This window comes from Eublepharis macularius, chromosome 19 (genome assembly GCF_028583425.1).
Source record: "Eublepharis macularius isolate TG4126 chromosome 19, MPM_Emac_v1.0, whole genome shotgun sequence".
NCBI classification, from domain to species: Eukaryota; Metazoa; Chordata; class Lepidosauria; order Squamata; family Eublepharidae; genus Eublepharis; species Eublepharis macularius.
In genome coordinates, this window is record NC_072808.1 from 18,975,574 (window position 1) to 18,993,158 (window position 17,585).

Sequence of the window (17,585 nt, forward strand, 5' to 3'; positions counted from 1 at the left end):
AAGAAACGAGGAGCTGAAAAGGGGATCAAAGCTGCACACAACACAGGCATTTTCAGGCACGCCCATCTCTGAAGTTAAGAAATCCTCCAAGTTATGGCATATTTTTATTTCTTGTTTGTGGTCTAGCTCAGAGAAAACGGATTAAGAAAACAAGTTCAAAGCCAAACATTCCTTCTTACCTCTTCCTCCTCCTCTGATCCACTTTCCTCACTGTCAGATCTTGGAGCTACTTCATATCTATTTAAACAGTTATTACATATTTAATGTTGCTGATACACTGGGATAATTAAATTTGTAGGAAAGATGGCATTATATTCAGTGATAAGAGGGCATTCGGCCTAGGGGTGCTTTACCCTTCCAACTCAAAAAGGACAGAGTTTCTGACATTGCTGAGGCAAGATCTTTCTTTTGCAGAAGTCAACAAGTGACAAACTTGACAAATGAAAGTTGTTTTCATTGTACTGAACACAGGAAATAGGACAGCTGCTCATCACTCCCCTGCCCCCTACCCCCTGTGCATAAAATGGCAAGAAATAATTCCAAGTTTGCCCCACAGAGAATGCAATAAACAGCCCTCTTAGCATGAAACATACTTGGAAAGTCACAGAAATCCCCGTTTTCTTTCCTGTTGGACAGCATACAAGGGAAGTGTGCCTTAGGATTCCCAGTGCAGTGTACCATCACAGAAAAGGGAAAATAAAGTAGGGACGCCGACCTGCTAAAGCACCCAATGATGCATCTGTTCACTCAGTTTTTATCTCTGCTTTCCAGCTCAGAGTGACATGCATAGCTACTCTCCTGCCCTCATTTTGTCCTCGCAACAACCCTGTAAGGTAGGTTAAGCCAAAAGAGAGAGTGACTGGCGTAAGGTCATCCCGTGAACTTCATGGCATTTTAATCCTGACATTTTAATCACTACCCAACTTTCGCTGTCCTCCTAACGAAATACTTTATAAATATGACAATAAAAGCTTAAAGCTTTGCTGGATTCGTCCATCTATCCCAGCATTCTGATCCCAAAACAGTCCGCAAAATGCTTCCTTGTTGCCCACCAGCAAATCGTTAAAGCAACAGCCTCCCTCGTTAGGGTATATCCAACCACCCACAGACTTTGGGTGGGAATTTGCAGAATGGATCTTTCCCACTTCCTCCTCCCACTGCAGTCCACCAAGCACCATAAAATGTTGGTTCTGGGAGTCAGTAGCTTCAGCAACAAAGTGAGAGTCAGCAGTTGGGTGGGGAGGGGATGAATGGAAATCGCTGTCCCTTCTTCCAAAGATTTAAGGGCCATTAAGTCTTTAGAATTGCAGGATTAGATACATCCCACTATTTTCCTCCAGCCACTGGTGTTCAGAAGTATACTGCCTTTCAAATGGAGGTTTCATTTAGCTATCACGGCTATTTATTTATCTACTTAGAGCATTTATTAGCTGCCTTTCCTCCAAGGATGCTCAAGGCGGCTTACAAAGGACTAGTTGTTAACAGAGTTATCCTCCATGAAACCATTCAAAGCCATTTGAAGGGTGAGAAATTTATAGGCTCTTGATGGTCCCCGACCTTTAATCTGGAAAGCTGCTCAAGGCACCAGTTGCTTCCAGCTTCCCGACTGCTCCCTGGCTGTTTTGCCCTTTCAGTTCTTCCAAGCTCAGTAATAGCGGAGTACTTAAGTATGACTGAGGATGAACTACATGTCGCTGTTTTCAGGACAACAGAACAGAACGCGATCAACGGGCAGCTTACCCGGGATTCATTTCTAACCAGGCATCCAGTTGCCCTGCCTTTGGGGCATCTGTGCCAGTAAGAATGTTTCCACTTTCCACATGGATCACCTTCACAGGGAGGTCGCTCATTTGGCTCGTTTCATCCAAAGGCTTTAAAAACAAACAAACATAAATGTATGGTTAAGCATTCTCCCTTCTCTCCTTGGCAAACTGAGATTCAAGTCAACTAGAGAACAGAATCCCGAAGCTCATACAGAGACTGTGTTCATTCTCTTCCTTTTGAACTGTGATTAATACGACAGATATACAAATAACTATCTTTTAGTATCAAGCAGCGAAGGAAGTAGGAGCAAACTTTAGATGTGCCGGGATAACAGCACGTTATTGCTAATTATTAGAAGCTAGTTGTCTTCCAAATTTGGGTCCTGAGAACAATTTGAAAGAGAAGAAACTGCCTACCTGTATTAGCTTACAAATGCAGAGACAGCATCCTTTGAAATAATATAATTTATTTTTAATATTTCGTTTATACCCCATCTCTCTCCCCAGTGTGGCTTACAATGTCCTCCTTCCCTCCATTTTTTCCTCTCAACAGCCGTATGAGGTAGGTCAGGCTACCAACGTGTGACTAGCCCACGGTCACCCAACACGCTTCCATGGCAGAGCGAGGATCGGAATCTGGTCTCCTAAATCCTAATCCAACACTCTCACCACTACACAATGCCAATGTGTGACACAATACCAATGTCACAAGGTATGTGTGTCCTTCCTGTTCACACCCCAGTAAGAAAGGGTAGTTAGATCAACTAAAGGACTTCTTTTTTAACATTAGAGGACCTTTTAAGATCTAAACGTTTAAAGAATATTAATATTTGGAAGTAAATGGTTCATTATCTGGAAAGCAGTAGTGGAAATATGAATTTGATATAAAAGTGACCTGAGGGCAAGGCTGCCTGGAGCTTTCCCGGATGGGAGACAAGGCAGTTTTGGTTAACGGCTGGAGATGCAACTCCAGCTGACGAATTGCTCTGGATAAAGAGGGATTGTGAGTTTATCCACTTGTGCTCTGTTTGAGAGCTCTGGTGATGGTCTTACTGCGCAGGTCTGTCCTGGGTACTGGATGGAAATCTGGGGCTGCCACATTCAGACCAGTTTACAAAGTGTGTTATTATTATCCTCACCACAATCACCCTGTGAGGTGGGTGGGGCTGAGAGAGCTCCAAGAAGCTGTGACTGACCCAACGTCACCCAGCTGGATTCAAGTGGAGGAGTGGGGAATCAAACCCGGCTCTCCAGATTAGAGTATGGCTGCTCTTAACCACTTCACCAAACTAGCTCTCTATGTCTATCCTTACTGCTCAGACCTGGTACATGGAGGGTGGAGTATCTCAAGGCTGAGACCACAATGAGAACAGAGTAACTTGCTATGCTGGATCAAACCCAGGATCCATTTAGTCTAACAGATTATTTGTTTAACAACCTTCAAAGTTACCTTCCACATTCTCAAGACAGAAAATGATTAATACACAATGAAAAAGACAAGCAACTAAAGCACTTCCAGTGCAGTGCCAAGAAATGCAAGAGGAACAGAACCCTGTGTGAAAAATAAACTTTCATTGCCCACTGTACAAGGGTCAAGCTCCTGAATCTGGCAAGCTTCAGAAGGTAACTGATTCCACATGGGGCCACCACAGAAAAAGCCTTCCTCCTGGAGGCTACTAGCCGAATGGGGCAACCAAACAATTCTCTGTTGACCCGAGGAGAGACCCAGGGGCTTCTAGGAAGTCCACAAGGATGGCAATAGCTCTCCCTTGCTGGCTGTCCCTCTGCAGGTGGTGTTCAGCAATCTTTTCATTGTAAATTGAGTCATAGGGAAGGAAACAGTCTCTGGTTGTTTAACGCCTGAACTTTAGGACTTATGAGTCACATGGCTAATATCATGAACTGCGTCTGGAAAGCTGTAAGAAGACGAGATACCTGCAGAAATGTACAAAATGCTCCCAACAGACCCCTCCCCTCCCACCCAGCTACACAGATACAGAAATAACCAACAATTCTGCAGCATGCCAAATGCTTCCAACCAGCAGATTATCTTAGATCCCTTGAGATCTCAAAATATTGGAGATCCTTTACCCTTGTATGCTTCAAGCCTTTACCTTCAGCCCTCCTGGAAGGCAGACACTATTGTGTTCCACCCCTTCAGTGGCTCTCCCCAGGCCATACAGGGAAAATACACAGAATCTATCAAATATGTTCTGCTGCACTGCCCATTCTACAGTAACATCCGATCTCACTACATGGCGCCAATTTTGTCAACTTTACCAGGAAGATCTGAACAACATTGTGTCTCCCTCCTTCTTGCAGACTCTTCCCAGGAGATAACTAACAGAATTGTCAAATTTTGCCTTCAAGTGTGTGGACTATGCATGTGGTTGACTGAGCCTCAATAACTTACTTCCTTGTTGGAGGAAGGTATAATCTCTGTCTTCCCTACAACCTGCGCCCATAATTCTGTGCTTGTTGCAATGCATGTGCCCTCCCTATTCTTATTTTTATAGTTTTTAATTCTATCTTTTATTCTTCGGAGCTGATTCTGTATCGAAATAAATTGATTGAACTGTGTCTGGAAAGCTGTAATATGACGAGATACCTGAGGAAGAGGTACAAAATGCTCCCACCACCACCAGCAACACTTACTGAATCTTATGAAAAGTTCATCAAAAGCAGACAGACATAATCACGGTCTGGGGAAAAGGTGGCAGCCTTCTCTTTAGACAGAGGAACAGTGGTGAAACATTCTCACTGTAGGAGATGGCCGGACATCCCTGACTAACAAACTTTTCTATCCAATATGGAACCACAATTATTTGCTCTTACTTCTCCATCTGGTCCAATTGCTGGTGTCTGTCCTTCTGCAGCTTCAGCCTTCTGCAAATAATTAATAGCCTCTGTTATTAGTGTGAACCACAGCAAAAGACATTTTAAAAACGTATTATTCTGATGCAGTGAATCTAGGGCACGTATATACTCTTTATTGGGTGACAAGAGAAGTAAATCCTACCAAAGGAAAATGGAATCTAAATGTTGTTAAGTAAGGCTTCTCACACAGGAAGCAGGCAGGTTTGGGCCACTCATCAATCCTTTTGAATGAGTGAAATAATTTTTAAGACAAAGTGTTACTTTCTCAAAATGTGTAAGATCTATCACATTTGATGAAAATTCAATGTGTACTATATGTTCATTGTTTAAATGTAACTAATTTTGTCGAAGGATTTCATGGCCGGAGAATGATAGTTGTTGTGGGTTTTCCGGGCTGTATTGCCGTGGTCTTGGCATTGTAGTTCTTGACGTTTCGCCAGCAGCTGTGGCTGGCATCTTCAGAGGTGTAGCACCAAAAGACAGAGATCTCTCAACGTCACAGTGTGGAAAAGGATGACTCAGCCCAACCCCACCTTCCTGAGTAGATATAAATTACCTGCCAACATCCTTTCCACACTGTGACACTGAGAGATCTCTCTGTCTTTTGGTGCTACACCTCTGAAGATGCCAGCCACAGCTGCTGGCGAAACGTCAGGAACTACAATGCCAAGACCACGGCAACACAGCTCGGAAAACCCACAACAACCATCGTAACTAATTTTGTTTACAATTAATGTGCATTGAAGTGTATGATGATAATATGCTATTGAAGAGTTACAATGCCCGTTGTTTTTTTGACTGCAAAACTCATTCTCTGGTTTCATGTTTTTCCTCCTCAGATGGCAAAATGTTTAAGGGGCAGCAGCAACTGTTAAGGAGGTATTATTGAGAAGGCTTTGCTACAATTTTGTTGCCTATGTATGCTGTTTTAACTCTGCTGTGCTGTTTTAATGTTTATTGACACTTCTTGTGGTGTGTATGAGCTGCCTTGAGTCTCTGGCGGGATATAAAGGATTTTTAATAAACACACAGTCATTGGACAGACAACTCCCCCAAACCCTCTGTGCTCCCTGCCACCCAGTAGGGCAAAAAGACACTTGGTTACAATTTGGTAGAGCCACAGAACACATTTATAGAACAAAAGAAAAAGAAGATAAAATCAAAAGGGTGCTAAAAAAAGTTAGATTTATTTACTGAAGCAGCCCTAATGTTTTTTAATATAACCTGTTTCAAAGGAAACTCCTTTTCCCTACTTGTAGAACATTCTTGTCCTCTAGAAGAGTTCTGCCCCCCTGCCCCCCACCCCCACAAAAAAGAAAGATTTTGCCTCTGATGAAGTGTATGCAAAACTCCAAACATGCCAGGCAAGATGGTTGGGAATGCTTCAGTAAATAAACAGAATTACTTTGTTTCACACCCTCTGAGAATCTCCTCTTTGCTTGCTGAAGATTAGTGCTGCCGTCCTTTGTCTGAACCCTGAATCTACACAGTCTTGGGAAATACCTGTACATCCCACCATTGCTCTTCTCTCTAGATCTCTCTGATCTAACTCAATTAATGCATCTATCCTGGCTTGATATTCAAGACTTCTTTGAATGTATTCTGCCAATATACTTACTGTTCATATGTACCTTTGTTGTTACAGTGATATCCATCTACAGAAGCACATCTCACAAGTCTCAGCCGAAAGCCTAGAGTGCCACTTAAACTGGCAGCTTAGTGATGTCAGAGTTTTTTGAGGCATTCTGACCAGCTGGTAACACCACATTGGAAGGGTATACAAAACCATCCCTTACTAATCATATATATATAGATATATATTATTATGATTAATAAGTAATGGTTATGTATACTAATCATCAGGGCTTTTTTTCTGGGAAAAGAGGTGGTGGAACTCAGTGGGTTGCCCTAGGAGAAAATGGTCACATGGCTGGTGGCCCCGCCCCCTGATCTCCAGACAGAGGGGAGTTGAGATTGCCCTCCGTGCCGCTCAGAGGCGTGGAGGGAAATCTAAACTCCCCTCTGTCTGGAGGTCAGGGGGTGGGGCCACCAGTCATGTGACCATTTTCAAGCGGTTCCTGGACTCTGTTCCACTGTGTTCCAGCTGAAAAAAAGCCCTGCTAATCATAATAATCTATATATAACCAGTCCTGGAATGGCAACAGACAGGTGTGCAGTAATTCTCATCCCATGCACTACTAAGTTCTCCCACGACTTCTTTTCCTACTTAGATGTTCACACCCCCACGGGGAGACGGAGCCAATTCACCTACCCAGGATTCCTGCCTGGGTAAGGAATGCTGAGATTCCAGTTCTAAACGATCACAGGCTCTCTTGTGATGCCAGGCTTGGATGAGCTAAGAAATGAAATCACTTACACATCAAAGCTACCTGTAAAACAGGAATATCACCCTGCTCCTTCACATGTTAAAGACGATGGGGTGGATCCTACCACTCTACTGAGCAAAGTTTATTTATTAAAATGTTTAAACCCCACCTTTTTCTTTTGGCTCAAGCGTGAAGTCTTATTCTAATCTAAGGAGCCTTGTTCCAACTTGACTGGCTCTTCTATTGGAGGAAGAGCTATTTAAGTTGGAAGAAGGCTACCTGGAAAATGGATGGTTCCATCCCAGTATTTTTAAAATCTATGCCATTAATTTGTGTGTGCGTGTGCGTGCGTGCGCACAAGTCAAAGCTAAAATGGAAGTTGTTAAGTTTACTGTAGTAAAATGTTGGCCACTACAGTAAGAACTAAATCATGTCTCACTATTATTCTAATAAAATCTTGGATGTATATAAACAGTCAGGCCTTCTTCAGAAGCGCCCAACCAAAGTGGCAACCTCATAGTGAAATGGCTGAAATGCTACTGAATATCACAGTTACCTTCTTTTTCTTCTTCTTCTTCTTCTCTTTTGCCACCTGAGCAGCCTTGTGCTGTCTCACCAGCTCTGTGAGGTTGGCAACGTATTCGTCAGTCTGCTGAAGCAGGTAGGCTAAACGTTTATCTTTCTTTTGATCGATAAGTTTCCGATATCCTTCTTCATCTTCAGCCTTAAAAAAAACACACACACATAATTTTACTTCTTTTAATAACCCCAGGAACAATAGCTATTTAAAAATAAAACTCTACCCAACTGCCTCCTACAAGTCTCATCCGGGAAAATGTTACACATGGATCACTTAATACGCAATATCAAAGACAACCTTACCATCAGCCTGCGCATCCTCTCCTTCTCAATTCTTTCATTCTCCTTCTTCTGCTCACGCTCCGTGTTGGCATGATACGTGGCCACTGCCTTCGTAAGTTTTTGAATCTTGCCTGTAACAGATCTGTGGTATTCTTTGAAATCCTTGGCATGCTGGAGAATGCTATTGAGGTACTCCTGAAAAGAGACGATAGAAAATGGGCTATTGGACAAGAAGCCTGCTCATTTTATACTGTAAAAAACTCTTAAGATCACATATAATCTAAGAAATACACAGACCGATCATTAAAAAAAAAACCTTATCAATTCTTCATTTACTGCTATTTGCTCCAAGAGTATACTTAACCTTTATTTGTAAAATTGTAAGGAGCCAGTAGCTTTAAATCCCCCCCCCTCCCCAAAAGCCTAGTCTCTAGTATTAAAAATACAGAGGAACAGGTTTTCTTCCATGATGATTCAGAGGTGAAAAACCTTAAATTGATTATGCCCTCCCTGCTTGGAAGACAAGAATGACTCAGTGGTGCCGAAAGGTATCCAAATTCTGATCAAACTAGAATGAATACTATTTCGCTTGCCACAACCATAATCTCACAGATCAGGCTAGGATCAGCTACAGAATGTAGGGCGAAGGCAGACATTATAGCTGCTCACTGCACTTGTGGATGTTTTTAAAATGGGCAAGGGGGAGATGTCTTGGACCGCGCCCTTAAAGGCCTTTTGGAAACATCCTGGATAAGATGCTGAGCAAGTTTGCAAGGGTAAAAAGATGCTGGGCAGAACAATAACAGGAGGCATCTTTGGTCTTCTGGAAAGGAACAGCAAAAAGGGGAAGGACCCAAATGAAAATATAAAACCCAGCAGCCAATCAAGATGCCTCTCTAATGCTTGCCTCTACGGGCCTGACACTGAATATATGGCCCTTCCCACTCTAAATACAATCAGATTCTGAGTGAGAAAACAACTAGAAGCCATCCTTAAGAAACGTCGCATCTTCAACTGTAAAAAATAAGCGTCTCGTGGCACATACTTCGTCAGAAGCATCTGGCAGGGAGAGCTGTGATTCTCGAAGGCTTGTGCTGCAGTGGAATTGGTTGGTCTTGGAGGTGCTACTGGACTCTTTTTGATTTTGCTACTACAAACTAACACGGCTAACTCCTCTGAACCTTTACAGAAGCAAACTGATCTCCACATCAGAAGGAGCTGTTCGCATCTCCATATCAGAAGGAGTTGTTTGCACCTACTTCGCCCTCCCCTCTCCTCCTCTATATCTGACCAGTTTCTTTTGGCCCTCCATGCATCTGACGAAGAGAACTGTGATTCTCGAAAGCTTATGCTACAATAAAATTGGTTAGTTTTAAAGGTGCTACTGGACTCTTTTTGATCATGGCACATTAAAGACTAACAGAGTGTTGCAGCATGAAATTTCACAGGCTTGAGCATACTTCATTAGATGAGTCTTTAAAGGTGCTGTGAATCACAATTCTTCTTTTTGCTGCAGCAGTCACCCACTAGACAGGCAGTTATTACGTAGTGGTTAGACTGCCATACTGGAATTTTGGAAAGCCTGGGTTCAAATCCCCGCCCAGCCATGCATCTCCCTGGGTGATGCTGGACCAGTCATGAGCTCTCTCTCAGATTAATCTAAATCACAGAGTTGTACCGAAAATAAAACAGAGAGAACCACGTCTGCCAGCCTAAACTCCTCAGACAAAAGGTGGGATAAAAATGTAAGAGGCTAGAGAAGTGTAAAAAGAAAGTACAAAAAAGCCTTCACAGCTCAAGTCAGCACAGGCTGCCCTCTGGAAACAAAATTAAAGTTAGTGACAATTACCCTTTGCTGAACTGGGGCAAATATATGGGGTTGGGGGGAAGACACCCAATGAACCACAATCAAGAAATCATATTTACTCAAAAGGAAAATGACTTTGAATATTAGTAGCCCCCCCCATAACAGCTGATGACCCTGCATTTAAGACAACCCCCTCCCCCTAAAGAGATGAACCAGCAAGCATGAGGTGTCCTCCCCCAACAGCCTCCATATTCCTGTTCCAGCCCTTCCCTTTTCCCATCTCATACATACACACTACCCCGTAAGGAGGGCTAGTGTTCCACTCATTTTCAGGCAAAGGTTGACAAAAGCCTCTTTTTCTGTACAGAGGAAAGTCCAGAGGAAGTCTTGAAGGGGCTGATCTTCACCAACCCAAAGGAGGGGAGGGGGTTGTGGTGTGCAAATAATCCCTCAAAACCCCCTTAAAAGACCGATGTAACCAGGGCACCAAAAGTCTCATAGATTTTGCACTCCATACTTCTTGGGCAGTGTACAAAGCTTTTATTGTAACATGTTGTGCTCCAGAGATGGTAATGGGGCAATTTCACTTCTATGAGTCACACCCACTGCTTTTATCTGGAAACGAAGGGCTTCATAGCCATCTTGCGTGTCATTTCCTTGGGGCCTATGTGACTGGTCTTAGCATGTAAAATGGATTTACTGGTCCCTAGAAAATGGTGTTCCCTACAACTAAAGGAGTAAGGTGTTGCTTCAATGCTATAACACTTAACTCCCAAAACAGAGAGGACAGCTCTACGACCCTTTTCAGGTCTAACACATGATTCTCCTTTCAACCTGTGGTACCTGATCAGCTCTTCCTCTGCTCTGTCAGAGGTCCAGTGCTTCCCTTACATGCAACAGAAGCTGTGAACTCTAAAGGCTTCCCTGCTTCAACTTCACTTAACTGCTGCAGTCAATCTCTGTAAGACTTCCCACCACTACTAGACAGGCTGGACAATGCATGGGGACTGAGGGAAGGGGTACACTGAACAGAATTTCCAAGGCTCAGGGCATCATGCCCTGCTCAAGGCAAACAGAGCAAAATTTTCAACTTTTCAAAGTGCAGATTATTTTTTATCTGTCCAAATATTAACAATTTATCCTAAAGGTCCTTTGAGAAATTCTAACAACTTAAATCTAGGCTATATACCTGCTTGATGAGCTATTCTTAAACATGAAATTCCCTGCGTAAGTAGCTAAGTGGATCGTTTTACAACACTGGAAGTCTCATCTTTCTCCCACTGTGTACCAATGGATCATTAGCCTACAACAGGAGGGATACCCACAGATCTTCACTTTCAGGCCGGACTGCAGCTGGTAATTTTGGGGGGCTCTTGTTCTCTCTTATTCCTGCACTGAATGAGTTGGGATTAGAGGTGCCAGACCCCCAGAGGGAGGGGGGATTCCCTGCCCTCGCCCCCCCACACCCCGCCCCCACTTACCTGGCCAGCGAGGGGGGGCCCACCCTCTGTGCGCACTCCTGCGGATCGGGCCTGTGTGGGGACGCTGCAGTGTGCAAGAGTGTTCCTGCACTCCGCAGCGCCTCAAAATGGGCCCGTTTGGATGCAAATTGGGCCCATCTTGGGATGCTGCAGCTTGCAGGAGTGCTCCCGCGCTCCACAGCGCCTCGAAATGGGCCCATTTTGGCACGGATCGGGCCCGTCTTGGGACACTGCAGCATGCAGGAGCGCTTCTGCGCTCCACAGCACCTCAAAACGGGCCCGATCCACGGGTGCGTTTTGGGCCACTGTGGAGTGTAGGAGCGTTCCTGCACTCCACAGCAGCCCCCAACGCAAGCCCCTGCAGAGCATAGGTGCTTGGGGGGGGGCGCTGCGTTATGACATCACTTCCCGGAAGCACTTTGCGGGAGCACTTTGCGCGTGCGCACCCCCCTCGGAAGAGAGGTAGGAGCCAGGCCCCAATCCCCCGCTGGGAGATTGAGGGGGCCTGGCAACCCTCGTTGGGATATAAGGGCTGGTATGGGGAGGGGGGGAGGAATCACTTTGGCCTGCTCTGCCGATCATGGAAGATGATTAATACAACCGATCTTTTCCTCCATCTCATACTTTCACTATGTTCGGCGCGCCACACTGAAAAAGTACAAAACGAAAAAGACTTACTTGGTGCTTCTGCCGACGCTTGCGCTCTTGCTCAATCTTTTGCTGTTTCTCCAATTTCTCGGTAATGCGAGCCTCCCGCAAGGACTGCCGTTTGCTGCGCTTATAAGCCTTGGCATTCAGGGCCGTTTCCAGCGCGGTGTCCCTTCTCATACACACCACAACCTCTTGACGCAGCTTTTGAACAGAAAACAAATAAGGAAGTCAGTGGCAAGTGGAGAGGAAAGAACAGGTCAATATAATGTCAAACTTGCTAGTCAAGGCCCTCTAGCTACTACCTCCCATACTGCAGCTAGGCTTACTGCTGACTCCTAACTCTACCAAGATCGGATACTCAAAATGGCACATCACTATGAACATTCTTTTACACCTGGCAGCATTTCCAGTAAAGAGGCCAGGCAACAATCACAGTCGTCTGGAGTTGGGATGAGGAAGAAGTTCAAAACTGGATGAAAAACTCCCCGCAGTGGTATGAATGAAAACAAGATACTGGATTTACCACAAGGTTTCCTTCTTATCAATGGGATTCAAGAGATTTATCTCCTATCACTATGTTCTTGCACCATTTTCCAATAACAGCTGCAAGCAATCATGCCACACAATAGTGTAGAAGAGGAACTCTACCTTTTAACTTGGACACTGTCAGGTATAAGATGACCAAAAGAGAGCCAAGAGGGGAGGAAAGAACTTGCTTACTAAAGGAAAAAAGCCTTGGAGGTTGATGTTCTTCACTGGTGGTGGAGAGAGCCCTCAAGTCAGAGTTGACTTACAGCGACCCCTAGTGGGGTTTTCATGGCAAGAGACTAGCAGAGGTGGTTTGCCATTGCCTGCCTCTGCAACCCTGGTCTTCCTTGAAGGTCTCCCATCCAATTACTACCCAAGGCTCACCCTGCTTAGCTTCTGAGATCTGACGAGATCAGGCCCACCTGGGCTATCCAGGTCAGGGCGTGCAGGAACTGGTCTTACTTTTGTCCTTGGTGGTGGCAGAGAGTGCAACCCTGGTCCTCATTGGAGGTCTCCCATCCAATTACTAACCAAGGCCAACCCTGCTTAGCTTCTGAGATCTGACAAGATCAGGCTCAGCTGAGCTATCCAGGTCGGGGCATCTTCTTCACTACTGAATACCAAACCATCTGTGGCAGAAGGAATTCTGTATGGGAAAGGATGCCTCGAATCTATCCATGAGCAGCGGCTCTCACAGTAAGTCTAATTATATAACTCCATTGGCAGAGGAGGGCATTTCTATGAAGAATGTTGAATAGCTGTGCCATGCCACCCCTGGGGGGAAACGCCAAGGAGATTACTGGGGAAGCTTGCGTTTCACCAGCCTATCAAATGCTGTTTGATGTCTCATGAAGAGCAAGAATGATGGCCAAGTGGCCAACCAACAAATCTCTTATTAGGGAACCACAGACTTGGTCAAATGAGCAGTGACACTTGATGGAGTTCGAAGATGCCGAGTTTCTCAAGCAAGGAATAAGCAAGTTATAATTCTCCTTCCAACTGTGATTTCTGGCACTGGTATTTTCACAGTCATGCAACGGAATGATACAAAAAGTCCAGAATGCTGAGGTGTGGCTGAGGGACGTTTTTAAGGGCCTACACACTAACATGCTTCTCCAGTTCAGGATGGTAGGAGGTTCACAGGCAAAAGATCGGAAGGATGGATTCTTCATCGTTACAGAAAGATGCAATTACCTTCAGAATGAAAGTGGGGTCACTGGAAAATGGAAAACATGCATCTCTTTCCTAGCACACAGGATGCTAAAAATGGACACAGAGAATTCCACTTCCAAGGATAAAGTTTTGAGGGACAATGCACCTTAGCGCCTTGAATGGTAGTTTATGTAGAACTCTGAGACTTCGTGGTGGTCTCATGTAGAGAAGCAATGAATTGCAGGCAGACTGATAAGGGAAGAGCAAGATTAGGGTCAGGTAGCACCTTAAAGACTAACTAGATTTCCAGGATATGAACCTTCAAGTCAGAGCTCCCTTCATCAGATACCAAAGGAATAAGCGAAGGTGCCCTTTGCAGGAACACTTGATGTGACAACAGAGAGTTAATGGTGACCCATTTTTATCCCCTGGATCGTGGGGAAAGGTAACTACTTCCCTTTTCAAAGTGTTGTGTGAGGAACTGTAGAACCACCATGCACAACTGCAGAGGAGAAAACTAATGGATTTCCGGCCAAGTCACTTGATGAATGCTTCCCATGGTTCCTCGTATGTTTTATAAAGGTGCTCACACCTGAAGCCAGACAGACAGGGGTTTAGTGGCCAGGCTCCAGCAGGACTGTTGAAGTCCATTCTGGCTGACCCTCTTCCTTGCATGGCTTCCCAAGGAGACTCTCGACTGAAGTGTGGCTACCTAGCAGCTAGCGCGATCTGCAAAGCAGCAACGGGCTTCATATTTTAATTCAGCATTTAGCCAACTCCTTTTCCTGGTTGGGGGATGAGAAGAAAGGAGTCTCTAGGATTTAGGCTTGGGAAAGAAGGAGCTGAACTTTGAGGGATCCTTGCAGCGCAGCAGAATGGGGAATCACCTCCAGCTTGGACCAGAAAACTATGCAAGACAATCCCATAGACCTGCTGGTGAAACTAGTTAGAGATTTAATCAGCGCAAGGACACCATCCTCCACCGATGTAGCAACACGCAAGAATGACTCAGTAAGGAAAGTGCGCCAGCAAGGCCGATTATCTCAAATGAATTCCCTCTATTTACATTTGGGTGATTCAGAACAACCTCCACCCATGGCCTCCAGATTGTTCCTTTAAGCACCGGGAAACGACCAAGCTGAAAGCTAGGAGAACTGCCCACGGCTGCCAGCATCATTTTTTTCACCTCTGTCAGAGCCCCACTCACCAGGACTCCAAGAAGGAAGCAGGTGTGTATGAGGCACTTCTTAAAGACAGGTGCTATTAGTGCTACTTTGCTCTTCAAGAGCTTGGAGGAGAGAACCACAGTTTTGGATTGTGGGACAGTAACAGGAAGAGGAGTAGCAGCCAATCAGGCAACAAATAAATTGAGAAGAATAAGAACCTATACCAAGAGGATAAATGAAACACAGATTGATGAAAGGGAAGAAAAGAGCAGAAAACAAGCAATTAAGAAGCTACAACGATAGGACACAAATGGGACAGTGCCTGAAGGAAAGGGAAGATGCAGAAGGGAAGCCGGTGGAAGAAACAGGATTACACTTAGCTGTAAAACTGTTGTTCATCGAGTGGTCTTCTGTGCAGCCACACATGTAGGACTGCACAGAGACTATGACGATGAATTGTAAGGGATTCAAGATTACACACAAGAAATTTAAAAAAATGAAGTGAGGAATCATAATAATAACATTCAATTTATATACCACCCTTCAGAATGACTTAACACCCACTCAGAGCAGTTTATGCTATTATTATCCCCACAACAAACATATTGTGAAGTAGATGGGGCTGAGAGAGCTCCTAGAAGCTGTGACTGACCCAAGGTCACCCAACTGGCTTCAAGTGGAGGAGTGGGGAATCAAACCGGGTTCTCCAAATTAGAGTCCCACACTCTTAACCACCACTACACCAAACAGGCTCTCAGGGGAAAATATTCTGGGATTACAAAAAGCGGAGATAGATCATAAATAGGAGAAGTTGCTAGGGAATTGTGGAGGGTGGGGGAAGAAACTTCAACCAGGTATCAGACAACTTCTCGTTAAAGACAGCAAGATCTGCAGCAGCAAGACAGCATTTGAAGAGCCAGTAAAATAAACAGCAAGATTGACAATTTAGGAGGAGAGATTAACAAAGAACAGAGAAGAATGGAAGAAGATAAATGATTCTACCATTTCCTTCACCAATACCAACTGTAGTTTGGAGAAGACAAATAATGGAAGCTCAGCAGGACAGACAGTTCGGGAAGAGAATAAAACCCAGCCAAATTTCCATAAGAGAAAAGAGAGAAGGAAAAAGCTTGTGTGCCACACAGAGTGGAGGCATTCCGGGTATAGCAAACTTTATGAAGAAAGCGTGAATGAAGTACCAAAATCTCAGGTTAAGCTGCACCAAAGGCAGGGAAGAGCATAAGGAAATGTGGGCCTATGGCTGGAGTGGACATCTCTAGCTAGCCAATGAGATTTCACATCAAATGAAAGTGCAACATTTATGTCCATTTTTTTAAAAAAAAAGTCTTAAGTATCAGTGCAAAGCAAACAGCAAAAACAATTTTTCGGTCAACAGCATGGAGATCTATCTGTAGTTTAACACTGCCCAGGATGCGTATTTTATTACAACATTCATAAATTAAAATTTTCATTCTGCGGACATAAATGCCTGCTCCAGGAAGGCATTTCTCAAAGCCAACCTGAATTAATTGGGGAGTTGGGGGCACACAATGGGAAGAATTTCCACAAGCTGGCATGACCTTCTATCTGTGGCTTATACTTTGTTCTGTGCTGGAATGTTCACCTCTATTTTGGGGTAAATGCCGTATCTTTATCATTACATGATCTCCTTTCATACTTTCCAAGACAGAAGGAGGTTGTGTGTCTGTGCAGGAGGAGGCTGTGTGTGCGTGCGGGCATGCACGTGCATGCTAATTTTCAATCTTCTATGGAAGCATCTTGACAGTTTGGGGACACAGAACTCCCGTTACAAGGAAAATATGTAGACATTTCCTTTTTCAGATTTCACAAGTAATCAGTGTGCCTTGGGCGACATGGAGTACTAAATTTCAGTTCCCTTGGTGATATGGAAATAGGTTTCTTTACTGAGACCAGGGGTGGGATTCCTTTTTTTTGAGGGAAAACTGAAAAATGACGCTTCTTCAATATAAGAATGAGAGCACCTTGGGAAGTATCTTCAGGTAATCCCGGGCCTGAAAACTTTGGGAGAAGTAATCAGAATAGTTAAAAGAATTATGAAAAAGGCAGATACAAGGTTTAATGCTGCTGTGGCACAGTGGTTAAGTGGTTCGGCTGCGAATTAGCACTCTAGTGGTTCAAATCCCACTACTGCCAAGAGCTCAGTAGGAGGCCTTGGATAAGCCACTTCTCTCAGCTCCACCTCCATTGTGGGGATAATAATAACACTAACCTGTTCAACACTCTGGGTGAGGCGCTAATCTGTTTAGAAGAGCGGTATATAAGCGCAGTTGTTGCTGTTGTTGTTATTCGAATTATCCAAAACACAATCAACAATAAGCAGAGGTCACGTTATTATTGATTGGCCTTGCTAAGCTGATACAAGTTTCCGCCGGAGACCTAAGTATCAACCAGATATCAGCGTAATATGTACGCTGTTCCAAGTAGAGCCGTCTTTTGCAGTTCTGTAGGTGTTATGTCAGAAATCTGCACTTTTTCCATATGAGTTGCAAAGTTTTTCAAGATGGTTCCAAGTGCCCCAATGACAATGGGGACTAGCGTTGCATTCTTCTTCCATATTCGGGTGGTTTCTGTTGCTAGATCTCTATATTTAATCATTTTTTCTTGTTCTTTTTTCTTCGACTCTGGCATTCCCAGGAATTGCAATGTCGATTATCCAGACTTTTCGATTTTCCATGGCTGTTATGTCTGGTGTATTATGTGCCAATCAGTTTGAATTCTGAAATCCCACAAGATCTTGACTTGTTCATTTTCTAGCACCTTTTCCACCTGATGTTCCCATACATTCTTTGATACTGGCAAGTTATACTTTTTACACAATGACCAATGAATCATCTTTGCGACCCTGTCATGTCTAGCTTTGTGGTCCGTCTGTGCAATTTTGCTGCGTTCAGAGATAAGGTGGGACACAGTTTCATCTTTTTCTTGGCAAA

At 44.2% G+C, this 17,585-nt stretch overlaps 1 protein-coding gene across 1 annotated transcript in view; it reads right to left on the bottom strand.

The window, feature by feature from the left end:
* Positions 1-17,585, bottom strand: part of SMARCA4 (SWI/SNF related, matrix associated, actin dependent regulator of chromatin, subfamily a, member 4) — a 92,663-nt gene that overhangs the window by 50,296 nt on the left and 24,782 nt on the right. Inside the window, exons 9-14 of the mRNA XM_055003183.1 lie at positions 11,795-11,968; positions 7,850-8,023; positions 7,524-7,691; positions 4,599-4,649; positions 1,741-1,871; positions 180-237 (exon numbers count right to left, since the gene is read on the bottom strand). Coding sequence (XP_054859158.1) covers positions 180-237; positions 1,741-1,871; positions 4,599-4,649; positions 7,524-7,691; positions 7,850-8,023; positions 11,795-11,968 — 756 coding nt within the window. The remainder of the gene's footprint in view (positions 1-179; positions 238-1,740; positions 1,872-4,598; positions 4,650-7,523; positions 7,692-7,849; positions 8,024-11,794; positions 11,969-17,585) is intronic.